We start from the raw sequence: 28,000 nt of genomic DNA, 5'->3' as shown, positions 1-28,000 counted from the left end.
GACATTACCTCACCACTACTGGGGCTGGCCATCCTTTTAACTTGAATATTAGGTCATTGGAATGCATAGTATTCAACTGAAGTTGTTATAGCTTCAATTGACTTATCGTATGTTTTTAGTTCTCCCCATTTGCGTTTTAGATAGGAGTGGGAACAGGGTGAGTAGCATGCAGCACCAAATTGATGAAGGTTTATGTCCAAGGCAGTGGCAGTGTAGATCCAGAATTATAGGTTTTCGTTGCTTCCTTTTTGTTTAATATTCAGTTTCAATTTTCATTGCTCTATTATTCAATTCCTTAGACTTAATTTTTACTTCTACCCTGAGTGCATCGCAGAAACAAGCAGCTAAGGAACTGATGCCTCATGAATTGAAATATTAAATTGTTGAGGACATCACAATTTTCAGTGACGAGAGCATTTAAACAGGTTCCAGGTTCATTTCAATGTTTTCTCACTTTGATTGTGTTTCTGTAAAACTTCTTCAGGTGAAGTGTTGTTTTGCTGCAAAGATTTGTGGGTTATAAAAAGGGATATATGGATCATGTATAACCTCACTGCCAATGGTCCTAGTTATCAATGGACAAAGATATTTAAAAGATTTGATGGAATAGAAATTGGGTTGTAAGTTCAAGGGGAGAAGGTGGGCAAAGTTCAGAGAGAGTGACAAGAGGAATTTTGGGATGTTGAAAGGTGTTAAAAAGGGAGAATGTTAATCAAGCTGAATCGAGAAATAGTAATAATCGGCACTGTTGACATAAGGAAGTTAATAATCATGCTAATCTAAGATGGAAGTAGTGTGGAACACATTTTAAAATACATATGATTCATAGAGGCGATATTAGTTTTCATGGACGTGTCTGATGTGATAGATTACTTGCAAAAGCATAAAAGGAAAGAGGTAACGTTGTCTTTAGTGTGAATCATTGAAGCATGACCTTGAGTAACCATATAAGAAAATGAACTGCTGCTTAATTTCTTCGTTTTGGAATTGCCTTGAATTCACACTCGTTTCGTACTCACTCAATCTAAGGCATGCGTCACCATTGGCCACTCGAGTTTATCTCACTCAGTTAAATGATTGAGGAGATATTTGAAATTTCATTTTTATTTTTAAAAGTTTCATAGTGTATTGAATTATTTGATGTATGAAATACTGTGATATTTTAAAACCGTCTAATTATAGTTATCATTTATTTCAGGATATACTACGGTGTCGTGTCTTAACATCAGGTATATTCGAAACAAGGTTTCAGGTGGATAAAGTTAATTTCCAGTAAGTATGACAGATCTTTTCATGCATTACCCATTTATTTGCCCATGTTTTGGAAAGTAGTATTTATAATTTTCTAAGATGATGGATAAGTTGCAGAAGTTAAATTTCATCCAAATGTATAAAAATGGATAGCATAGCAATCAAAGACAAATCACAATTATTATTTTCTGTTATAATTCTGTAATCCATATGATCTGCAATCTTTTGTATGTTTCTTCCTCAAGTAACCTTTACAAATCTCAAAGTATGGAGTCATTATTGTTTAGTATTAACTGTAACTATCTTGCCATTTATCTTTCTTTCAATTTATTTTATACTTCTGGCAAGACCACATAAGTTGACTGGGATGATTAATTTTTTCCGGATATCAACCCCCTTATTGCAAGTCCTTTACCCACTTTCACATTGACCTAGAAGTCAATAAACGGGTATAATTTGCTCATTTGAAACCCTCTAACAGCACAATGTTCCATCCAATACAAATCACATTTACATTTCACATGGTTCAGGATATATTTTATGGTTTCAGATGAAGCTGTTCCACTATGGCAGCACTCTGGCAGTTCTTAAGTCAGTGCCCTGTTGCACATTTATGTCTCATATATGTTCCAGGTGGATGATTAAGCCTGCCCAATCCTTCCAAAACTGAAAATCCCCAATTGAGCCCTCACTTCACCTCGCACCATTCCCTTTCATCTCAGAACCTTTTATAAGTTGTAACTGGGCAACTGAGTACTTGACAATTACATTAAAATTAAAACACTTATTACTATCCGAACATTATGTAAAACTGCCAGTGTGTTTCTTGTCGTTACGGCTTAGGGTCCGTTGCAATTAAGATTGTTCTTAAAAGGCTATTCAATTCTGGGTGAATTCTCTGCCCATGGGGAATCATACATGCATTTCTGCATCTACATTTCAGTCTTCTGCTCCCACATCTCCACAAGGGCTTCGTTTTGCCTGGAGGCCCTGAGGACAGTTTACTGGTTGCACATAGAAACATTGACAGAAATGCAAGTCCTTTAAGTAAATTGATCAGTGAGTCAGTGTACACCTGTTTGCTCAACTAGAGCTATCTAATAGCACAAAGCTTTGTCCAAAACTCATCACATCTATGTTTCACAGATTATGTTGTTTACCTGGCCAAATTGATGACCCAAGAGGAATTCACCCATAAAATATGGTAGGAAAGCACCAGATTTTTGGAGACTTTTAAGATTACTAGTAACTTTGTGAAACAGCTTATCCGTAATTAGTTCATTATTTTAATTTAAAAAATGAAGTTTAGAAGTGTTATGTAAGTAAATGTGTTCAGGCCGGTCCAGGCTTTAAGGGGAAGCATTTTTTTACTTGCACCAACACTAACCAAAATTATTACACTTACTTTTCCTGCGTACGTGCCAGAGATCACGTCAAGTGTGCCCAGGAACTTTATTTCCTATCATTCCTCCTCCTGTGTGCCTGACACACTCCAGAAACGAGGGTTACCACTGGAAAACATGCCCTTGGTGAAACAATTCCTGGGTCAAAATTTGGCAGTCAATGCCGAAAAATAGTGTCCCAACATATGCATAACAATCGAGGGGAGTTGGCGTGAAGAATCCTGTGTGGGGTCATGGTGCGGGCGTACACAATGATGTCATTTCTCCTGCAGTATGTTTGACGTGGGAGGGCAGCGAGATGAGCGTCGCAAGTGGATCCAGTGCTTCAACGATGTGACTGCCATTATTTTTGTGACGGCGTGCAGCAGCTACAACATGGTGCTACGGGAAGACCCCACGCAGAATCGTCTGCGGGAGTCCCTCGACCTCTTCAAGAGCATCTGGAATAACAGGTGACGAGGAGAGGGAGGAGGGGGGCTTTTGTCTTTTGGTTGGTTCGTTCAATCAAAGAGGAACCTTCGACTTTTTTCCAGCCATATTTTTTTGTTAAATTAAAACTCAGAATTATATGATTGATCTTGCATTTTACAAGCATAATACATTCCTCTGAGTCTCCTATTATTAAAGCAATTCCTCATTAAATGAAGGAATTAGAAGTTGAAAAATGTTGAAATTGTAAGTATATTGATAAAATCAATGGTCTGAATTTTCTCTGTGTTTGAATTGAAGTTTTCCCGGCCCTCAAGCCTCCAAATATCACGAGTGATAATTGGCATTAGATTGTACTCTTGAAGTTAAAGTTAAGTCTTTTGGAAAACCAAAACTTAAGCACTCCTAAGTTACATAATGAGTCATTAACGCACTTACCGAGGTTTGCTTGCAATGAAGGATATGGGAGTGTTAATGTAACTTTTCAAATGTTTTGATGTCAATAAAATGTTGGCAGAAGTTCTAACAGCCAAACGTTATGTGTCAGTCAGTTTCTGTGCAGGAGAGTTGTGTCACTTACCTGGTGGTTGATGAATTTATAGTTACGAAAGTGCTCAATTTCTTAATAAGGATAATGCATGCCAATGGTGAAAAATGTTTTGGCTGGCAATTGAGATTTGAACCATTGAATGAGGGATGGATGTTTAGTTGATTTGCAATACCATTGTTTTCTGTGATTTGCTATAAAATTTTAACCATCTGACCGTACTTTCCAACTTGGTGTGCTTAGCATAGTGAATCATTGATGAGTTAGTTTGGGTCTGCAAAAAATGGATATGTGAGAGAAATATGATTGTTGTAGCCTGCATGATTCAAGTAAAATAAATTCGTATTTCTCAAATAATAATATATGAATATAAATTTATTTGGGATAATTGCAATAGTTAATTATGCCAGGGTGAGAGTAGTCATTTATTAATTGCCATGAAACTAAGCTTGTGTCGCTTGTATTCTTGGTGTGCATGTGTGCATTCTTGGTGTGCATAAATGTTTTGAATAAGAGAATCATAAAAATGGAAAAAGTATGGAGCTGGCATTATTAGTATTTAAAAACTATTACTTAGTATACATACTTATTACTTTTATGCGATCTGATTCATTGATTTTGACTATAATAAATCACTAGAAATGTACTCTCTTTCTTTAGATGGCTCCGGACAATATCTGTCATCCTTTTCCTGAACAAGCAAGACTTACTTGCAGAAAAGATTAAGGCAGGAAAGTCAAGGTTGGAAGAGTACTTTGCAGAATTCAGTCGTTACCAAACACCAATGGATGCCACAACCGAGCCAGGGGAGGACCCAGAGGTCATCCGCGCCAAATATTTTATCCGTGATGAATTCCTCGTGAGTGTACTTTTGTTATGTTGTCCTACTAATGGTTTTGAATCTCATCAAAAGAGTTTTTATTGAGTGCCTGAATTTTCTTTTTGTGACTGGTAATCCCTCGCAATGGAGTAACAATTAGTCCTTCGTGACCGGGACTTTTACATAAATGGAGTGCACCCTGAGAATCTGGCTGCACCGTTATGATTTGTTTGAAGGAGATACCGGTGTTTTATTTGTCATCAAATCAAATGGTTTTCGTTTGTTTGGTGGGTCAGCATTCAACTTCAAAGTCCAAATCATTTATCCAGCGGTCTTTGGTTAACCAAAAGGTTTCTTGGTAATTAAGAGGTGTTTGGTGATCTGCCATAGCATAATTATGATTTTTATATCGTGGAAATCTAAGTTTTCTGTAGAGAAAAGAGGAGAGATCCTGGTCACCTCAAATAACAATTCTGAATGTGGAGCAAAACGTGTGTACATTGGCAGAGCAAGAGGCTCTTCAGTGTCTCTCCGTGTCAAGCGCTAATCTTTGCCCTCCTCCTTCTCACTTCTACCCTAACATCTTCTCTGCCTTCATAATTTCTTTAATCACTCCGATTAGTATGTGAGTGAGGGTGAAAGAAAGAGAAAAAACAACTTTGCACTTCTACACACTTATTTAATGTAACACGACCATGGTTTCGATGCTGCGCATCATCTTCAGGTGAAGATGATGCACAGCATCGAAACCATGGTCGTGTTACATTAAATAAGTGTGTGGAAGTGCAAAGTTGTTTTTTCTCTTTCTTTCACCCTCACCATGAAAGAATTCCACAAAGTTAAGCCTGAAACTGTTAGCTTTAGTATGTGAGTGTCTTCAGCTCCTTTGCCTTGAAGCCTTAAGGGCCATCTTGCATTCAGGGCTCTATTTCTCTGGGGTGCAAATGATATTACAACTCTTTTGAAATTGCTTCGTACTATTAAACCTTCAAATATCATTCTGTGCGGGTTTGGAATTGTAGGCAAGCAAGAATCCTTAACTCTTCATTGACATTAATGGAATTGTTAAGTGCAAACTGAAAGGATTTGAAAATGGTTTTTTTATGACAGAAGATTATTGTATGGCCTTGGATGAGAGATGCAAGGATATCTTAGACGCTGCTGTCAATTTCTATATCTGTTATTTTTTTATAAATAAAAGTGGCTGTGTGTTTTACCATAACTTGTCTTCTGTAGTGCTCATTGCTAATCAAGAGATACTTAGATGCCTACAATATGCTCTATGCTATACCTACAATGTGCTACAGTAATACTTACTCTATGCTAATCCGTTTCAGGGTAAGCAAAGTTGAAAAAGCCTTATTTCTAAATATTTCCTGAAACTTGCTCCCCTTTTACTTGAATCTTCCTCAATATGCTGCTTCTTTGCTTTTGCTTCTTTGCTTTTGCTTCTTTGCTTTTGCTTCTTTGCTTTTGCTTCTTTTGACTCTGTTGCATTCTCATACAGGTTCCAGTCCAGGCACTGAGACATGTAGGATTCCTTGCTTTGAGAGTTTCGTCAACCACATTCACCCATGGCCCCTCTGTCCATCCACCGCTTCCTCTGAAAACATTCACTCTTATATGTCTATTTTTGGTCATTCAGCTCTTGTCTATTCTCTCTGCATATGATCAAGTAAGTGTGGCACAGTTCTCTAATACTTGTCCTTCTGTGAGTCACCACTCCATACATCAATACCAGTAATATATACGTATAATAATGTAATATATACATATAATAATGTAATATATACGTATAATAATGTAATATATATGTATAATAATATAATATATACATATCAATGCACTTTATGGCATAACCCACTCATTCTCCTCAACCTTTCTCCCATTTTTATCTGAAACGCTCACAGAATATAACCACCGCATTAAGTCAATAGGATGGTTGAAGGCGTCACTTTCAGTTGCCATATGCCTCATCTAGTCTTCTCTTATTTTCATCCTTACATACCCAAGCTTCACTTTCATACAGTAATGTGTGTGGAGGAATAGATTGTTATAAACTCCTATTTATACTGAGGTTCATTTACATCTCCATCTTATTACTACTGCTTAATCCTTGCATTTACACACGTTCACCTCTGAGGGTATAAATAATGCGTCCCTATTATGCACTATTTTGGACCATTCACTCAGTTTAAGTACCATTCACTCTTGTGCATTGTCTAATATTTCTCATGCATCCTTTTTATAGCTCTGTATTGCTCAGTCATTCCATATTCTGTTCAATTGTTCCCGGCTCAACCTTGTGGAAATTCATTTTAATTAAATGAAGAGTACAATGTACCTTTCCACTGTCCTTTATTTACGTACAACCGGTTTCAACGCTCAAGTGTCATCATCAGGTACCTTGAGGAAGTAGGTCATCGGGTACCTTGTATCCTCAGGTACCTTGTAGGAAGGTACCTGATGATGACGCTTGAGCGTTGAAACCAGTTGTACGTAAATAAAGGACAGTGGAAAGATACTTTGTATTCTTCATTTAATTCCATATTCTCTTAAAACCATTTGCTGCCTTACTTTGTTGATCATTTTTTCCCCCCAACTTAATGGATGTCCAATATGCCTTCTGACATCATTTCATGTCTCAGGTACTCAGCGAAAAGCAAAAACATGATCCATGCAGAGCATAAAACAGTGCTGTACTTTGCTGATTTTGTTTGATATAACCTTCTGTACTTTCTCATCCAGCTCTGCCAACATTTGTAAACATATTACTGTCATTGTCTTTAAATTGTTTTTTCCATGTCATTCCTCTTTACTTAATACTAAGGCATTCTCTCATTTGTATGGCTCACATTGTGTGTGCAAACCTAAGTTAAGCAATTAGTACTGAAAACCAGTAAGTTTTCTTGTTTCTGTGCTTCAAAATTTGGCTAAAAATGAGTGGTGTTCAATAAAGATGCATCGTATATTTTTATGTGAAATCTCACTGCCCTATGGAGATGACTGTATGATTTTCATTGTATTTTTAAGGTGGTGTCGTTCATAATTGTAATTTTTTATGTTACAAATGAATGTGCACAATATAAAATGTCACACTTATGAATGACTCTGCATGTCCGGGTTTTCACCGCGTTGTTGTTTGAAGCCGACAACAGTTTCGCCGAAGTTTCATCCGGCGTCTTCAGGTCATCTTCGACCTGAAGACGCCGGATGAAACTTCGGCGAAACTGTTGTCGGCTTCAAACAACAACGCGGTGAAAACCCGGACATGCAGAATTCTTCAAGCCACCGCCGCGAAAATCTACGCAGCCACTTATGAATGACGTTTGGTAAAAAACAATGAAATATGCCTCATCATCTCCATGGGACAGTGGGAGTTGACGTGAGAGAGATGACAATTCTTTATTGCACACCCATGTACATAGATGCAGGGGGTTTGAGGAAGTCCAATGGGTGGTGTGTCGGACTACTGACCCAAACGCCTCGGTATGATTCCTGGGAAAACATAGGTGGCACAGAGAATAAGGAACTGGCCCCCTCATCCCTTGTAATCCTGTGAATTTCACCTGCTGTCTTGGGCTTGGTATTGGGTGATCTCTACCCTCACCTATCAAACCGGCCTTCGGATTGATAACTGTGTTTATGTTTTTTTTTGATTTGCCTAAATTATTCTTTTTGAATAAAGTAGTCACAGGGTATGTTAATCAATTTTCAAAATTATCATCAGGCTTGTTATCTGTTGGTGGAGTAATCTGAACTCCTAGAAATGCCATACCTTTGCCTTATCAAATTGTGATGCTCACTCTAAATTAAATAATCACATATATTAAACGTCGACCATAAAAGTGTGAAAGTAAAATAAAATTATTAAATAGATGGATGTAAAAGGAACTTAAGTTTGATTGATAATTTTGCCATGTATAATTCTTACACTTAAAGTAAAAATGCAAGAACAAACATTTATTAACAGTAATAATGGGCTGGTGTACTGAAGGAAACCAACAATAAAAAGCAATATGAGTGAAGTCATAGTAAAAGTACAGTATAGTTACGAGGGTCATCCGGAAAGTAGTACCCGTTCGTGCCGCATGAAGTGCTGACGACGCGAGTAGCCGCTGGACGAGGTCAGATAGCTTCAGTGGCTTGTCTGCCTTCTCTGAGCCAAGTTGCGTGACGCTAGCATTGCCTGTGTTGTTTCTGTGATTGTTTACAATGTTTAAAAAAATTGAGAACGCCGCCAGTTGTGAAGTGAGGGCAGTGATTAAATTCCTCAATGCAAGAAACGTTCGCCCATGTGATATTCATCGCCAATTAAAGGAGGTGTATGGAGACAATGTAATGGACGAGTCGTCTGTTCGGCGGTGGTGTCGCAACTTCAACATGGGGAGGGGGAACACACACGACGATGAGCGTTCGGAGAGACCGTCTGTCATTACAGACCAACTGGTGAGCTCAGTTGACGAATTCGTGAGGAACGATCGGCGCGTCACAATTGATGACATCTGTGAGCATTTTCCCAATGTTTCTCGAACAATTGTTCATGAAATTGTTAAACACCATCTGCATTATGCAAAAATTTGTGCAAGATGGGTCCCTCGCGTATCTCAATGAGCTGGCGGCGAAGGACTATGCAGCAGGAATACAGAAACTTGTCACACGTTATGACAAATGCCTTAATTTGCTTGGAGATTATGTTGAGAAGTAGTTTAAAGTATCCTCTTTCAAATAAAATTTTTTATGTTTGTTAATATTTACTTTTGTCTTTTTATTTCACGAACGGGTACTACTTTCCGGATGACCCTCGTATATATTCAATGGAAGTCATAATCAGCCCATTGTTATAAAACATTAATTGAATTTTCATCACACTGATTTTCATCTTTAAGATTCCATATTATCTTTTCAATGTGTGAATTCATTCTTCGGTTAATATCAATGTGAGAGAACTACCCCAAGGCAGTCTTGATCATTGAAATGAAAGTTGTATGTGGTGTATTCAGCTCCATTGCCAAGGTGAGATGAATGTAGTTAACCTGAGAGAATATTACTGATATTTCTACAAATGTATGAGGAAGTCTTTTAAGTTTTCACCTGTTAGCCTTTTAAATTTACTCCATTAAGTGACTGATGATATGAAATATATGAAGTATTGGTACTTAATTACTGAGAATGTGGAGGATAAGTGGTAAAAAATGTTTAGGGGTTACCAAACCATTTTCTGCTGAAAATGATCCTTACCATTAAAATTGTTTTTTTTGGCGAATAGTTTGTTGCAGTCAACACATTGGCTTAACTTTTAACTGACTGAAAATTCCATAACCCAAAAATATTTTGGAATGAATTTGTCTTTTTTATTTTTTCCATAAAGGTCCTCTTCATTAAAAGCATTTGGACTTCCTAACTGATGGGGGAGACTCATAATATTTAAAGAAAGGAAAATATAATGATGTTCAGATAAAAAGTAATTTTTTTAAATCTTGGGTATTATTTTCATATCTAAAGTAATTTTTTCATCTGAAGGAATTACCGTAATCCTCATGTTAAGCACATTAGTTTTAAGGAAGGCTTGTAGGAAAAATAAATCAGAAAGGACAGTCATTAAAATTTGAAATGGATTTGAAATATTAATGATTGTCCTTTGGAGATGCTTCTGTAAAATTTTCAGAATATCTAGGTTTAATTGACTAAAAGAACAAAATTACTTTTTAAAAACATTTGGTTAATTAGCTTAATATTATTTACCAAATATTCCCAAATTAAATTTGTATATTTCATTTAATTTTTGTGTGTGTAATGCTCATTCAATAACTATTTTCAAATTGGCACATTACACTTGAGCCAAGATGCTACTTCCAGGTAGGAATCTCAGTGATGTCTCCGTTTCAGATTGAAATGGCTGAAATTTGGTTAGCAACATTAAATGAAGATCCAGTAGGTATTTTTTTTGTATCATAAAAGCCAATTTGTTCTAAATATAACAACATATTTCAAATCTCCACAGCGCATCAGTACTGCGAGTGGCGATGGTAAACACTACTGCTATCCCCACTTCACGTGTGCTGTCGACACAGAGAACATACGCAGAGTGTTCAACGACTGCCGGGACATCATCCAAAGAATGCACTTGCGTCAGTACGAGCTGTTGTGATGCAACCCCCACCACTGCCCGTGCGGCTGGGGAGCTGAGGAGCAGAGGAGGGGGAGGAGGAGGCGGCGGGTGCCATGCCGCCGTCGAGGAGAACTGCCGTCATGCCGCGGTCAACGTGCCATCGGCTGGAGAGGGAAGGGAGGGAAAGATGGAGGGGGAGAGGGAGGGCGGCAGCTTCGTGGTTGTCGTGTGCTGTGGTGTACCACATCCCTCGTCACCTGCCGTTGCTTCGTGCTGGAGGCACTCAACCCTGCCCCCCCTCACCGCTGCCTCATCCCACCTTCCCCTCTGCACATGACTCGGGGATCGCAAGAAATGTTTTCTTTTGTGAGAGAGTGAAAGGAGGGCGAGAGAGTGGGTGTGTTTTCAATTTGATGATGAGCGAGTGCTTCTCCGTACAATCTTTTTATTTATCTGCCTGATATCTGACTGACGGCGAGGAGGAATGGGGAAGGGAGGCGGTGGGAGGATGGAGAGGGGATGGAAGGAGTACGTTGACTCTTATGGGGGAGGAGAAGGGTGTGATGATCCTGGGGAGGGAGGCACAATTGCGTGTGTGTACATGTTTCAGAAGGTGTTTCTCTTTTAAGTACTCATGTATTTAAAAAGGAAGGGGGTGAGGCAGGTGTTTGAAGATCCCTAGATAGAATTGTTGTGGCCATCACTCCCAATCTGTGCTCTTCTGAATAAGTAAATAAATAAATATATATGTATATATGTATATATGTATATATGTATATATGTATATATATATATATATATATATATATATATATGTATATATATATATATACATACATACACGCATATAGTATAAATATATATATATATATATATATATATATATATATATATATATATATATATATATATATATATATATACATACATACATACATGCATATAGTATAAATATATATAAATATATATATATATATATATATATATATATATATATATACATACATACATACATACATACATACACGCATATAGTATAAATATATATATATATAAATATATATATATAAATATATATATATAAATATATATATATAAATATATATATATATATATATATATATATATATATATATATATATATATATATACACACACACTCACACCCAAAAAATATGCATATGAATATAGGTGCATATATTAATATATATATATGTATATATATGTGTGTGTGCATATATATGTATGTGTCTATATATGTATGTGTGTATGTGTGTGTGTGTGTATATATATATATATATATATATATATATATATATATATATATATATATATGTATATATATAGAAAAAAAAGGAATTTAAAAGAGTGTTGTTGGGAGGTCTGATGTGTAATGGAGTCACAGCTGGTATTAAGCTGCTGCTGTGGAAATGGTGGTGGTGGTGAGTTACCCAGTCGTCAAAAGTGTTTATTAGGCATTTGTGCTGCTTTCAGAGAAGTCTCAGTTTGCGAAGGGGAGTATGCCTCCTGCTTCGTCCCTCCCCTTCTCGCTATTTCCCCCACTCTCTTCGAGTCCTACGCACAAACCTCTGAAAACAGAAAAAGCCTCCTTCCCTGCCCTTGTTTGAATTGCATGCCTTTCCCCCCTGCCTCTCACCCTCTCCCCTCCCTCCCAACTCCTCCTTCGACCACTGAATACCGGCTCCTCCATCTTTCCTCCAGTTCCCCCTCAAAGGGCGCGTTTGCTGCAGAAATTAGCTCCGGGGCCTTTTTAAGTGTGCATTGTAATTTTGTCTCTCGTAACTCTTTCTCAAATATTTCTGTCTGTCGCCCCACCAGATGAGTAAGTCAGTCGTGGATTCCTTCTTTTCTAGCACCCTCCCCCATCCGCCCCTCCGTGTGTGTATGTGGCATTCTTGCATTTAAATCGGGCTTTGTTTGTTTCTCGGGCAAGCCTCAGGATGACCTTTTTAGTGACAAGTTCAAGATTTTAAGGGGTTTAAAAAAAGCAAAAGAAAAAAATGTCCTTGGGGTGTTGTAGGTCAGTATGTGATCTCAGTGGATGTTGTTTAACTCCTCCCTCAAATTTTGTTTCCAAGCGTGGTTCTCGATGCACTGTTGGTCTTCAAACTTCCATTCTGCTGCTGCTGCTGCCTCTCTTGTCCTTTCCTCCATCTACACACGAGTTGTTTTTCATCTGAAGAATCTCATTTTCTCTTTGCTGAACTGTCTCTAGATTATGTTTTTGAGGTTCCAATTGCCACGCCCATCATCTCTATTTATTTTTCAAAGGCACACCTTGTTGTTCCGGAAGAGTTGCCATCCCTTGAAAATCTCGTCTTTTCATTTTAGGTTCATGTGTCTTACGTTTTGAACTTGAGGGTGTATTTTTGTGGCCTGAATGATGGGAATCTCTTTGATGATCTTGGGACCAGGGCGAATGAGTCCTGATGGAGCCCTCTTGTGTTTTGGGAAGGGATCGTCCATGTTTGGACATGCGCCTTTACGCTGACAAGGCTCAAAGGTTAACCAAAATCGTATTCGCACAGTTTTCCACTTGTCTCCTCTTGTCTGAATCATGTATCATTTCTTACTTCATTTTTCAAGGCTTAAAGATTTTTAAATGATGTTGGATCAAAGTACGTTATTAGAGTCCTTCAAGCTTTGGATGAATTTTGATCCAGATATATTTTCTTACCTATTGCCAATTTTTAAATCTTATACGACTATTTTGTTTTGATGGATCTGAGAGTTGTGTAAGTCATGATTTTGATCTTGGTATTCCCATTGTTCGTTCAGGAACTATGATGGCGGCCAGCATTTGTGATAATTCCTGATGGCCGTCACCCCCCCCTTTTGAAATCCTGTCGAGGGATGACCGCAAGTGTATGTGTGTGTGTGCGTGAGAGAGAGAGAGAGGTGGGGTGTGCGCGTGGTGGTGTTTGCGTGGTCCCCCTCCCCAGCCCACCTGACCCGCGCAAGCCAAACCCCGCCCTCCTTCCCCTTGGGACCTCTGACACACACAACGTGCCGATATGTACCCCTTCTCCTCTCCCCTCCCCCCCTTCCTCCAGGGTTATTGCACGCGCAAGGGGTGGATCAAAACTCATCCAACCATTTAATGTGTCGTTAAGGCCTGCGTGTGTGATTACGGGGGTCTGGTAGCTTGTTTGTGGTTTAGGCTCTAGCTTGACTTCCTCATCTGGGATCAAAGCATTTTCAATCCCATGTACGTAAAGCTGTACGGCTGGCCCTTTTTGGTATATGAACGGTCATGGGTGAGAGGAGGGTACTCTCCACATGCTGGGAATGGGTAGTCCTTGCATCTGCACAAAAGTCAAAGAAAAAAAAATGAGAAAAAAAAAGAAATAAAAGAATCTCTCTTGTCGAGCAAGATGTGCATCTAGGATGGGGTAAGATGACTGTTTCTTTGGACATCCCAGACACTTTTACTTCACTGAGGGACTGGTCCACTGAGAGTTTCTTTCTTAGCAACTCCCCGGCACTGCTCCAGATTTCTACAAATGTATATTTAAGAAATGAGTTTCTCAGAGTTTGAGCTATTTGCAGCTTTAATTAAAACACTTAGGTATTGATCTGGTGTGAACTTTCCATTTACACTTTTTTCTATTTTGAAGTGATGGTGTGTGTTTGTTAGGAAGTGGAAGAAACTTGGCCTTGCTAGTCCTTTTTCTTTATTTATTTGTATGTCAATTGCAGCTATCACATTTCTGCTTAGTCTCGTTTAAAAAAAAGTGCTTTCAAAGAAATTTGAATCTCTGTTGTTGGTAGTAGTTGTTGACGCGAGCCATGTCAGAAGTGGTGGTGGCTCTCTGTTGCCAGGAAGCCCACAGGTGGAGCACAAACTACAAAACAGGACACTTGTGGTTTGGGTTATAGAAAGTGTAACAACGTTGTGCTGTTCTTTTGCTTGGTTTCTTGCTTTTAAATGAAGTATTTTTTTATATAATAGTAGTCTTGGTGTTGCTAAAATTTTAGCTGGGCGAGGGCCGAACGAGTGTTTGTTATGTCATTTTTTTAACGTGGATAGAGTATGAATCAAAAAAAAATATAGATGAGAAAATGATAAATGTTTGTTGGCTCTTGAAAATGATGCTGCTGTTGCTTCTCTTTACTTATTTTTATGTATACCTAAAGAAATGAGCTGCTGCCAAAATTATTTTGGAGAAACCTGTTTTTATTTGTTTGTTAATTTTATTAAATATTATAACATGCCCTTTTAAAAAAAGTCACCCACCACCAGTGAATAGAAACAATACCAATGATGATGCATGATGGAAATGAGTGTGTGTACATTTGGTGAATGATGAGATTGGAATGTGGCTGGGGAAACGCCGCCACTATAATAATGAGTGATATGTGTGATTGGGAAGCTAATTATGTATTAATTTTTTGTAAGTAGTTTTTAATCCAAAGTGTTTAATGTAAATGAATACCTGAGAATGAAGAAGAGTAATGGAGTGAATGGAGGAAAAGGGTTGGACATCTTATGGTTGCGATTCTTAAAAAAATGCTTTTGTCTTTTGTACAAAATGAGATGTACTGTTGTAGTATTATTGTTCTGAATCTCTGTTGATGCTGCATGTTTGTGTGGATAATGATTGGGAGAAGCATGACTGAAAGTGTGCGTGGTCGTTGGCCAAAGTGATGGGTGAACATAAAGAAGATAAAGCCCTTTTGGGGTCAATGTCATTATATATTCAACTTTTTTTTGAACAAAAAAGCTCTAGCCCAGCTCCTTTTGATGTAAACAGTATAAAAAAATTGGGCGACAGTCGTCTGCTGTTTCACCTTGTTTCAGTACCCAACATTTGCATGTTGAGAGAAGACTAGTAGTAAATTACAAAGAAATAGTTAATACTGAAATGTGTTTGGTCTTCACAGATGTCTGGGATGCATCTAAAATTTTTTCATCATAAAATTCAATAGTACTCTATTTCTGGATGATTTATTTCAACCATGCTTAATGATCACTGTACATTGTGTAATTGTGAATAAATTTACAATGTCTGATTTACAAACTATTATATTTTGCTTTCATATGTACCATCCGTTATTAAGTGGTCGGATGAAAATGAAACTCTGACAGAGTGCATCTTGCATCACCCCTGCTGAATGAGCTGAAAAGAAGTGGCTTTCTTAAAATTACATTAATGTTCAACGAGAGGAAAAGATTAAAGAAAGGAGGGAAAAGAAAGATGGCAAGGATGTTTGAGGGGAGTCATTTGTTCCACTCGGGACCACCGACTTCTCCATGGCATTTGCCTATGGGTAAGCAAGCCATGGCTAGATTTTGAGCTCCAATGAAATGGTTTCACTTTTTATTGCATAGCACTGTGACTTCCAGTTAAAATAATGTATGAAAGATAATATTGAGCAATTATTATGAAAAGGTTTCGGGTAGGGTCTGTATAGACAAGTTATGGTTTCCGACATCAAATTTTAGAGATTATGAATTGTAAATTGGCAAAGGACTTCTTCTGGTGGAAATTTACCGAGTCTTTCTAGGCTAGTGGAGGTGTTCCCTCTTCAACTGCATTTTGATGAATCTTTAATGCTGAACACCTCATATGGCATTTTTTTTAATGTCACTGACATCTAATGCTGCCATAATTTGGCCTCGGGTTCAAGTGCTAGAATACTGTAAGATTTTATTGTTATCTACTACAGGTCTGCTTCTTGATTTTCACAACAAAAACATTATCTTCTTACTGTAGCTAATTAGAAATGTGACCGGTTGCAGTAAGGCAAATAGATTATGTCAATTTTGATCTAGAGACTTTAGGACAAGTTTTACAATGTTAATTCTATAATTAGGCTTAAATTGAAAAGTTCTATGAAGGAAATAGTTTGTTGGCATTCCATCTTGATGAAATATGAAACTTTTTTTCTGGATTAAAGTAAATTATGCATATTAAAACTTAGTCTAACAAAACTTTAGGTTCAAAGGAATCACACACATAATTAATATTACATTTGGGTGCATAAAGTTATGTTATAAACAAAATAATCATTTTAAAAATGTGTGGAAAATATAGTCAGTTTACATGGACAAGTAGATTTACTTAACAAAAAAAAATCAAATAATTTTCTTTTCAATGCGAGTTATCCTTTGGTTGTTTGGTTAGTCCGGAGTTAAAATACCCTACATCCCTCATACCTTAACTACTTACCATATCAATTTGCACTCACGGAGGAAATATATGGCATATAATTCCCTACCTTTCGTATCTAGTAATAGTAAAATGCCAACACATAAAATAATAATACTAATATGTGTTTTTTGGGGGAGAAATTTGGGTGGAAGATTTCATTAGATCTCTCTTAGTTGCCATCCGAAAAAGGGAAGGCAGCCAAATTTGAGGACTACGAAACAATAAATTTGATTTCATATGCTCAAGCGGAAGTGGTACTAAGAATCATAATTAAGAGGAGGGCAAATGATTACTTAGGGGCCGATCGTTTGGGGTTCTGTCAGGGGAGATGCACATGATGCCATAGCGGTAATGAGGCCACTAATGAAGAAGAATGTGGAATACAATCGGGATGTATTTGCTTGTTTCACAGATTATGAGGTGTTTGAAGGAGCAAGTTGGGTAGAATTAATGAATGTATGTTACAGGAGATAGGAGTGGATTGAAGGGATATGTGACTTATCCATAACCCGTGACTTTCTCAGACTGCTGAAGTGCAGGTGGAGAATAAGGATGGGCAGTGTTAAAAAGAGAGGCGTAAAAGTGATGTCCGTTATCACACGAGCTTTTCAGAGTATGCATGGAGGAAGTGGTAGAAAGAAAGGCATGGGAAAGGCTGGAATAGGATTAAAAGTCACTAGGGGATCCATTAATTTAGTTGTTTGGTGAAGCTTTAATTGACTAGTCAGCCAAGGGGTCACAATCCTTGATTAGTGGGTGCATCAGAAAATCAGTGTGACAGGTATGGGATGAAGATCAACATAAACAAAACAAAGGTTATCAGGTTTTCAAGTAAGGGTAGGACTAAGTTAAACTTCATAATGGGAAAAAAACTTGAGCAGGGAGAGCAGTTAGCATATCCCATGTTTTGGACACAATGGTCAATGTATTAGGAGTGTAGGAGTTAGAATTTCACTTGGCAAAGAAGTTTTCAAGGAGGGCAGTGATAATAGGTATGATGAGTACAGATGTGAAGGAATGATCAGTGAAAACTTTGATAACGGGCTTGGTTTTATGCAACAGGGGCACTTTTATGTTGATAAAAGCAAGATTAGATTTAAGGCCTAGATTGAAGGCCTTTGAGTTACGGGTGTGGAGAAGGATGGAAAAGTTGAATGGACGGAAAGGAAAACAATTGGAGACTTACTAGGCATGGTGGGGTGGTGGGAGAGAAACGCAGAGGTAGAAAAGATGGATGCAGAGAATTTTGATTTGCAATGGGGTATTAAGACTCTGATAGGAGGGAGGAAGTTAGGTAAGAAAGATTAAGGAAATTCCGAAGAAACTGTGGGAGATGCCACAACAGTAACTTTTAACGGGGTCATTCGCTAAGATGCATTTCAATGCAACAATTACAGAGTGTAAAAATCATTCGCCTTGACCAGGATAATTTCAGAGTTTAAGAGGACGCCTTGATAGCTTAACTGGCTAAGCACTAGACTGGACATCGAGCGATCCCGGTCAAGGTGAATGGTTTTTACTCTCTGAAATTGTTGCATTGAAAGGTTTAGGAGTTGCAATAGAATGAATGTGTCTAGGAAGAATGCCGAATTGAAGGAAGGTAAGAAGGGTCAGGTTTTTTTGGGAGAAGCTAAAAAATGTGTGAGTGCTCAGTCTCTGTCCATTAAAAATGTAATGAGATCATCCGATAATAATTATGGTAATACTATGACCTTACCATCAGCTAGAGACTATTCATAAATGCATATAAAATTTCGTAATCAAGGAGGTTGTTGAAATATTCCTAATAATTTCAGGCCATGTGAATGTTGGACTGATCACTTTAGCTTTGAGATTGAAGAAAAATGAAGTGGGTGGGTAGTAATTGAGCAGTGTGAGAGTCAATTTGGAAGACAAGTCTGTCGGTATGATGGGCATCATGCCTCATAAGAAGCAGATTGCAAAGGGTTCCTTTTAAACGGGTCTCCTGCTGTAGGTTTGTTTCATCAAAATATGCATCGCTGTTTGATGAGACCTCGTGGAATTAGGGTGTACATAAACCTGACAATATTCTCCAACTTTCTTTAATGTCAGGCGACATTGTAAATTCTTGGTTGTGTGAAGTTACTGATTATTCCAGTTTCACTCATGTATATAAACTATTCTTCTGTCCAACAGATATTTGCCCTGAGTCATAGCCGTAACTGTTTGTGCATTGGTGGAACATCTCTTCTCACTTTCACCAGATGACTTGAAATGCATTTGAAACTCATTGTCTCAAAGCCATAATGACCTTTTTTGGCCCTCCAATATTTCATCAACTGTCCCTTCTGGGGTGCACTATAATTGGAAATTTTAACTGCTACAGTTAGTTTGAAAACTTAATGATCTCTTGCAGTCTGCTCATCATTCATTAAATTCTAAAATATTCCCAACTTTAAATCAATCGGGGTACATAAAAAATTGCTGCATGCATCTCAAAGTGTAAGTACGAGGGTCATCCGGAAAGTAGTACCCGTTCGTGAAATAAAGACACAAAAGTAAATATTAACAAACATAAAAAATTTTATTTGAAAGAGGATCTTGTCTGCCTTCTCTGAGCCAAGTTGCGTGACGCTAGCATTGCCTGTGTTGTTTCTGTGATTGTTTACAATGTTTAAAAAAATTGAGAACGCCGCCAGTTGTGAAGTGAGGGCAGTGATTAAATTCCTCAATGCAAGAAACGTTCGCCCATGTGATATTCATCGCCAATTAAAGGAGGTGTATGGAGACAATGTAATGGACGAGTCGTCTGTTCGGCGGTGGTGTCGCAACTTCAACATGGGGAGGGGGAACACACACGACGATGAGCGTTCGGGGAGACCGTCTGTCATTACAGACCAACTGGTGAGCTCAGTTGACGAATTCGTGAGGAACGATCGGCGCGTCACAATTGATGACATCTGTGAGCATTTTCCCAATGTTTCTCGAACAATTGTTCATGAAATTGTTAAACACCATCTGCATTATGCAAAAATTTGTGCAAGATGGGTCCCTCGCGTATCTCAATGAGCTGGCGGCGAAGGACTATGCAGCAGGAATACAGAAACTTGTCACATGTTATGACAAATGCCTTAATTTGCTTGGAGATTATGTTGAGAAGTAGTTTAAAGTATCCTCTTTCAAATAAAATTTTTTATGTTTGTTAATATTTACTTTTGTGTCTTTATTTCACGAACGGGTACTACTTTCCGGATGACCCTCGTATTATACTTGAGAGCCATTGGTGCCAGATGGTAGGGAGTTCAATTTTAAGTGAAACTAAGTTCATAACCATTTAATTAACTCATTTAAGTTGCATTAATGAATTTTATATTGCAATAGGTACATCTTAATGATAAAATTATTTATATTATCTGAGGAAATCTATTAACAATATAAAATTTATTGAAATGTAATTGTGATAAAATGTATGAAATACGAGAGAATCGTAGAATAAACACTACTTCAGATATTTCTGAAGTGCTTATTCACAGAACATACAATTTAGATTCGAGTAGATGGCACCACAAGTTTGGAATTTAATTCAAAGCGATAACCCTTGTGATTCAGGGCACTTTTTTTAGTTTTGTGATGCAACAAAAATATTCTTCAGTTAGTTGTGAAAACCATGGCAAGACCAACAGGGGTCTTCAATTTCTAGATGGCATAATGACTATAATAGATAGCCCTACCTTAAGGACTGCTTACTTGGCCCAATCTGGGTTTGAATGAGAGTTCCCTTTAAAGAGAACATGCCTGGAAAGCTCAGCCACTGTTCACTTGTGGATGAGAGAGAGGGCACTGCGTAGTCCAAGTGGAGAGGAATGATTGGAAATTGGGAAGAGACTGTTGAAATTGACGATTAGTGGTTATAGATTTAATATGCCAGAAATGTCTTCATTTTAATGTAATACTGTATGCATCTTTCAATTGTGACTGGTTAATTAGCATAAATACTGCAGCACATGCAAAAAGGGAAATGACTCTGCATTAGACCAAGACTTTTTCATACAATCTGTGCTATCCCCATACAATTCCTGCAGAGAAATTTTTCACTTTCACCAATTTTCCTGGTTTGTACGCCCAACAAAGGCACATATCTTTGCCAGAGTTGATCCTGGGGGTCGTTAGTGTATAGCCTTCGACAGGAGTCCAAGGCACTTAGGCCTTGGGGCTAATCGTTTGACATGCCTGTCACATGCACTCAGCGAATAAGAGAACCAATGCAAAGGTGCAGTCTCTCCCATTCAATCTCAGTTGAGGCTGAACGTTGCTTACCTTTGATTATCTAGCAGGAATGGATGTGTCAGTGTGGCCCGGCCCCTTCGCCTGACAATGAGGCTTCCTTGGTTTTAACGTACATCCAAGATAATTTCTTGGTATGGGTCAAAATTAAGGAATAATCAATGGTAATCTAGGGTATTTATTATTTATATAACAAAACAGAAATACACCAAATGGTGAAACTACAGTATCTTTTATGAGGTACCTTTTCCATAATTTATTTTACAAAAATACATCATATGTTCCTCTCTAAATACAATTGACATATCGAATGAAAAGAACTACTTTTCTTACCACATATTAAATCGGGTTACACCATAAACATTAATCAACATTTTTCATTTCACACAATATATGCAAAAATTACTACCATAGTACTTTATGAGCATATGCCTTAAATAATTAGAAAAAAACAGGGCAGATCCAAGACTACTTGGAGACTGAATAAAAAGTAGGGTGACAGGGGGATATTCTAATTAAAACCATAAACAGTAATCAACCCAAAGGTCGTTTTCGTAGGTGATGGTAGAGTTCACCCAGTACTATGCCCGACAGTGCGTGAAATTCACACATCAGGGTACGGGAGCTAGTTCCTGTGCCGGTTATATTTTCCGAGGAAGATCTGGTACCCAAAAGATCACATAGCTTGGGTGGAGCTGGAGGTGCCCAGAGTGCCTCGCCCGGGAATCAAACCTGGGACCCTCCGGTCTGTAGTCCAATGCTCTACCCTCTGGACTACCGCAACCCACATGCTAATTATGAGTAAGAAATAATCTGGAAGCTAATGCCATGCAGTTCAAAAGCACTCATTGGAGAACATTAAATGATGAAAATCAATATCAAACCATTATCTAACAATATCTCATTTTCTCCTCAAATAGCTTCCCAATACCCAGCATAATTAAGGGAAAAGCAACTCTCAAGGGACTTCCTGAAATAATCTGGAACATGAAAATGTCCTTTCAAAGAAAAAGGTGCCAATGCTATATTAATGAGAGCAACAGTAATTATGCAAGAGGAGAGGAGGGTGTGTCATGGGTGACTTCACGGATCATTGCAAGAAGGGAAGCCAAAAATGGTGGTATATTTATAATTTGAGGATGGTGTCTAGGATTCAAAATTACAAACTAAAGCATCTGCAGTACATATTAATAATAATCATTACCAAGAGTATAATTGCTTCAGGTTGACCACCAAATCAAATCTAATGCCACATTTCATTAGCATGCCTGATGCAAGGATTATGAGTACGCCTTCCCAATATCAATAATAAGCCAAAGAAAACAGACTAGTACTCCTAAAGGCAGAAAAATACTTGGCTAACACTTGATGGAAAACCAAATGGTGCATCAGGGAAAGGAGCTGGCGCCCCCATTTCCTGAACATTTAATTCCATGAGCCGCAAAGCATTGTTCATGGAGAGACAAAACTTAATCCAATCTTTGGGTTTGCTGTGAATGTACAGATACTCCAAAGCTCGGGGATCAGATGATTATTAATTAGGGCATCTAAATTAGAGAAGTAGAACAGAGGCACGAATAGAAACTACCAAAGGCTGGTGCTGGATGAAAATGATGAAGTTGAAAAAGACAGTAATGTGAGACAAGTGAAGCAGAGTAAGAAAAAAAATACCATTTGGAGCAATACAAGAGAAAGAATCAACTGTATAGAGAATGGGAATGGGAAAATGGAATTTTGAGAAATGTAATCATTAAGGAAATAGGTTGGTAATTTAAGCATTTCAAAATTACATTACAATTCAAATTTGCATTGAAAAAACTGTCCATTCCATGCCATTGTAGGTAATCAGATCACTCAATTTATTGCTGACCACAGCTTCACGCTCCAATTACTAATGAACAGCTACTCCATCATAGAACGACTAAATTTCTCATTTTCAGGAACTAACTGATTCTTCTGCTGGTCATTTGAGAAGCCAAGTACAGGCATATCAATTGTACACACACACACACATATATATATATATATATATATATATCTTCTATTATTGACAGAGTAGTCGAAGCACACAATCACTGAATACACAATTCACATAAAATAGGCCTCACCCTCATTAAGAGGGGCCGTGGGGCTCTGAATCCTCGGCATCGCCATCTCCTGGGGACTCTGCCTTGAAGTCTCTCTCATCAGCAGAATGCCTGCCCGTCTGCTCCCGAGATCTGACAGGATTCAGTAAATCATCATCATAATCATTATCTCGTAACAAAGCTTCCAAGTCCACTTCATTGGTGTTTATTGGGGTCCCTGCACCTTAACAAAGGAGAACATTATCATTAGAACTGTAATACTTACGTCAGCACATTACACTAGTCACAATTTATGAGAAGTTGGCACTGATGCTAACCTTATGAACCATAACCTCATTTTTGAAAAACTCATTGACTTTTGAGAAGAGAGACGTAACAGCACTCAAGGTTATATTCACAATTATATCATGCAATGGATGGCATACAGATGCTGTCACATCAGGACCATGAGAGTGAGAGTGAAGTAACAGTATGCCTGAACATATAGTCACCCTTTCTACCCTCTGGAATTCCTCTTCCCTTACACTCTAATTAACCACTCATTCTCGAGTCCTTTCCCCACTGAAGTGCTCCACTTTCATCTCATTCCACCTTTTGGGTTATTGAATTTGGATACCACTTCATAATGCTTGAAACATCAATAAAATGATGTAAAAATTTTAAATATACATGTAAATTTACTTGCAGAATTTGGCAACTCAATGAAATAAAAATTTACGTTGAAAATGTTACTTGGATTGGAATGACACATTCAAGTTTTAATTTTCAAAGTTAATCCTCTTAGTGCGGCGGGCTGATATATCGGCTCTTGCGTAGGCTATTGTTTAAATCGCTGTAACTTATGGTTTTTTCTTTAATAATTACTAATCTGTGTTCATCTGTAATCTCTTGAATGTGTAATGGTGTGGTGGTGTTGATATATAACTGCTTATTCAGACTTTGTTGATACGATGGAAGTGAGAGCACTGCTTTGTAATCATTTTGGTTTCTCTTGCCGTCCATCCTATCTACTCATTTGCGCCCTGCGTATTGGATTACATTGTCAGCAGTTCTCTGTGAGTTTGAACTTCGTTTTTTCCTGCCTTTAGATGGTAAGCACATTGCCACAGTCTCTTCTCTCTTGGCTGAGGAAGTTCAGTGTGGTTTTTTCCTTGCGAGAGTGAGATTGAATCAAATGTGATTCCAAGCATTTACATATTTTTTCACTTTTCCGTTCATTTTGGTTTATTGAAATTGCAACCAAAAAGACTTCGAAAGATAAAGTAGATGAAGAATTGGTAAACTACTTGTTATCAATCAGAGACGACGATTACTCGGAGGAAGATGAAGAGAGTGAGAATGATGAAGTGAACTCTGACTCTCGCACCATACCGTGGTTCAGTAAAATGATGACTAGAGATAGTTTTCAATTACTTCTGAGGTTCTTCCATCTCACAGATAATTCCAAACTTTTCCCACCAGGCAATGAAAAGTATGACCCTTGTGCTAAATATCAGCCCATTGTTGATCATGCTAATCGCCTATTTTGGCATCATTGTACACCCCATGAACACCTTAGCATAGACGAAACATTAGTTGGCACTAAAAGCCATTCACAGTTACTTCAATACCTACCAAATAAACATCACCACAAATGGGGCATAAAATTTTGGATGCTCTGCGATTCTGTAGAGAACTACTGTCTGGCCTTCTACTGCTATCGTGGTGCGAAGAATAAAGAAGATAAGAAAGACTTGCAGGAGCATGGACTAAGTTTTGTGGTTGTAAAAAATCTTTTGACTGTAGGTAATTATTTTATGAAAGGGTGCCATGTTGTTGTGGACAACTTTTTTTCTAGTGTTGATCTGGCACGTGAGTTGTATAAAAAACAAACGTTTTTGACAGAAATATTGAGAGGGAGTAGAAAGAACATTCCCAAAGAATTGAAAGAAAAGTTTAGCGTAGGGGAAAGAAAATATTATAGAAGTGGTGAAATTCTTTTTTTAGGGCAAAGGGAAAAAAAATCCTGTTCTGCTGCTTTCCACAAAAGCTACAGCGCAAAGCACTCATCTAAGTAAGAAGAGGCATGGTAAAATCAAAGAAATGGTGAGGCCACAAATGATAAATTCATATAATGGTTACATGGGAGGGATTGATACATCTGATATGATGGTGTATTCATTCTTGGATGAAAGGTGTACCGTGAAGTATTGGAAGAAAGTTGTCTCTTGTGTAATTGCTCATATGGTTCTCAATTCCTATGTAATATACAAAGAAAATAATCCCATTAGAAAAATGACAAGACTTCAATATACATCATGTATCATAGAGTCTCTTGAGCAGGAATGGCTCGGAAAGACAGAGAGTGACTCATCTCTTAGTGCACATGGATCAAGAGCTGGACTGCAGCAACTACAGGGGAGAAAAGAAAAAAATTGTGTGGTTTGTAGTGGAAAACACGGCCAAAAGAGAAAAAGGTCCCGCACATACGTGTGCATAAAGTGCGAAAAAGGTGTGCACAGCATTTGTTTGGTTAACCATAGGTGCTAGATGAACTGCCCGATGAAAAGGGGAAGAGTCCCAATTTGACTCAGTGAGATAATCAGCCTTTTCAACAAAATCGAACTATGCAGAGGCTGACAAAAAAATTTGCAATTCACTGGTTTTTCTTTAGTTATTTATAATTTTTTCTACATGTCTTTTTGATTCTTTCTTATATTTAAATATGGTGGTTTTATTGAAAAATGTTTTTAAAAAATATTAGTATTGTCTCTAAAAATCGAAATATTATTGCTACAAAAATATTCTTCAAATTTATAATACTGTAATAATTACATTTATTTTTCAGATGATGTAAATGTATAACATCATTATTAACTACAATATTTTATTTAAAAAACTGCATATGGATATCTAAACAAATAACTTCATAATGTTTTTTTCCTAAGGTGATACATTTTCTTAAATTACCCTTCGCACTTCTCACTAGTACCCCTGGAATCCCCACCGCACTAAGAGGGTTAATATCCGAATTTCTCCACGGTTACTTTTTCATCCTTAAGTATACATTTAAATATTTACCATTCTATTTTAGTGAGCAAGAGAGGTCGTTAAATATTGTTCAAATTCTTTTTGTTGATCATAGTCACAAATTAATAATTCATAAATTTGATAAAACTGTTACCTAATATTTCACTTTTGACAATTTTCACTGCAAGGTTAAAAATACATGAATGCATTTGCTTATCAAAAGAGATAAAATCAAAACTAAAAATTTTAAGCCCTATAATTTATTTACAGTAAACAGTGAAATAAACAATTATCAATAGTTGAAATGACTAAGAACAGCGAAGAATACGACACTTTCCATCTTTGAAAAAAATGAGCATAGAGGGGATAGAATTAGTACTAGCCGTTAGGTATTTTCACAAAACAACACAAGTAGACGAAAAGCGGTGGTTGTTACCATTTAACAGTAACGTAACAACTAAATCATGATAATATTTAATTACCAGCATGAGTGATGAACAACTCTTTCAAAAAGCCGAGCTCTTTTCCCAGCGCTTCTATTCGTCCCTCCAGGGCTTCATTCTCTGCCTTTAGTGTGCGAACCCTCTCCAAAGTCTCTTGAGTTCGAAGCTTACTTCTAACTCGACTACGTTTTACAGCAAGATTGTTACGGTCACGACGCCGCCGGTAATCTTCACCGGAGGCGCCCGGCCCTCGGCTGCTGCTGGGTCGTTTCCCTTGGCTCCTGCGGCCTCCTCGATCACCCTCATTATCTCCGTTGCGAGGTGACATACCAGTCTGACATTTGATAAATAAATAGATAGATAGGTCAGCCATACATTAATAAATCATTGGAAGCGAAATAAAATTTATGACAAGTCTAAACTAGAAATGAGCATTAAGTTTACAACTTTGACCACTGTAATTTAATTGATTAATACTCGTATATAATCGGGCCACCAGAATAGGCGGACTGCGGTTACGGGTCAGTTCAAGCGTCAGGAAAAAAATTAAGATGGAATGACGAAGCAAAACAGCGCATTGCACCATAACAAATTAATTGTAAATGAAACATTATACTCCCAAGTTGCCATGCCAGTCTAGGAAATGACAATATAATTACATATATATAATGTACATGAATGAAGCACTAGCCAACAGAAACACACAAATAAGAAAAGAAACTCACACGTTTCGGAATTTTCGGTGGACAAGCCACATTTCTCAAGGAAGAGGAGGGAGGAACTGAGTGAGTTTGCTTTCTATTTTTTGCGTTTCTGTGTTTTTGTTTCTATTCGCTAGTGCTAACTCCATATACATTATTATTCACATCCGTGATACTTTCACATAATGATAATGAGGTCATAAATAAATCATTAAAATGTAATACAATATGATCACTGAATCTGCTGCTTGAATATCTAAAGTAAGGCATCATCAAAGGCCGTTGTATTCGATTAAAGATTGCATCATAAGACAATATTTGGCTAATAAAGGAAAAAACTGCCAATGACGTGGTTTAGTAAGAAATATCTATGATGAAATTATGAAGAAAAAGAGTTTTCCTTACATTCATTCACTTCACGATAACTGTTTTGAGAAAATATTGCATAACAGCTGCTTCCAAACATTCCAGTAACGACACCTTGGCACTCCAGGTTTACTTCCAAATGTTATTATTCATGTTCGATAGATTTCTTGAAAGCATATCGATATTTTCGATCGTGGTCATTGTAGTTTTTATCGCAACCATCGCAATGCTCCAGTAGTCGATGTGACCAACGTGCCAATTGCACTAATGTGGCAAACCAGGCAAATTTTGTTCAGATTTCATTAGACAGGCTTTATAAAATGTTATCAACTTCTATGTAATTATTCTATCCATTTTGAATTATGAAATTTGTCCAAATCTCTTTGGTGCATTCGGTTAGTTAAATTGTCG

At 37.6% G+C, this 28,000-nt stretch overlaps 2 protein-coding genes across 4 annotated transcripts in view; one reads left to right on the top strand and one right to left on the bottom strand.

The window, feature by feature from the left end:
- The window catches only part of Galphas (G protein alpha s subunit), a 201,858-nt gene extending 190,538 nt beyond the window's left edge, over window positions 1-11,320 (top strand). The window contains exons 7-10 of the mRNA XM_071591038.1: window positions 1,199-1,272; window positions 2,927-3,106; window positions 4,291-4,489; window positions 10,455-11,320. Coding sequence (XP_071447139.1) covers window positions 1,199-1,272; window positions 2,927-3,106; window positions 4,291-4,489; window positions 10,455-10,601 — 600 coding nt within the window. The 3' untranslated portion in view covers window positions 10,602-11,320. The remainder of the gene's footprint in view (window positions 1-1,198; window positions 1,273-2,926; window positions 3,107-4,290; window positions 4,490-10,454) is intronic.
- Window positions 11,321-21,141: 9,821 nt separating this feature from the next.
- Window positions 21,142-27,781, bottom strand: Irbp18 (Inverted repeat binding protein 18 kDa). 3 transcript variants are annotated; one of them, XM_071591000.1, is made up of 3 exons: window positions 27,629-27,781; window positions 26,562-26,856; window positions 21,142-23,287 (listed from the first exon to the last, which is right to left on the bottom strand). In XM_071591000.1, exons 1-3 carry the CDS (start codon window positions 27,632-27,634, stop codon window positions 23,097-23,099), a joined length of 492 nt encoding a protein of 163 aa, XP_071447101.1. In that variant the 5' UTR covers window positions 27,635-27,781; the 3' UTR covers window positions 21,142-23,096. The 3 variants fall into 3 exon arrangements, with proteins under 3 accessions (XP_071447101.1, XP_071447100.1, XP_071447102.1); XM_071590999.1 differs by having other exon boundaries at window positions 21,142-23,293; window positions 27,629-27,771; XM_071591001.1 differs by lacking the exon at window positions 27,629-27,781 and adding an exon at window positions 27,248-27,443 and having other exon boundaries at window positions 21,142-23,293.
- Between the last annotated feature and the right edge of the window lie 219 nt (window positions 27,782-28,000).

This window comes from Hetaerina americana, unplaced genomic scaffold (genome assembly GCF_022747635.1).
Source record: "Hetaerina americana unplaced genomic scaffold, ioHetAmer1.1.p SCAF_40, whole genome shotgun sequence".
Taxonomy (NCBI): Eukaryota; Metazoa; Arthropoda; class Insecta; order Odonata; family Calopterygidae; genus Hetaerina; species Hetaerina americana.
Note: the sequence above shows the minus strand (reverse complement) of the source record. Positions and strands in the feature narration are given on the sequence as shown.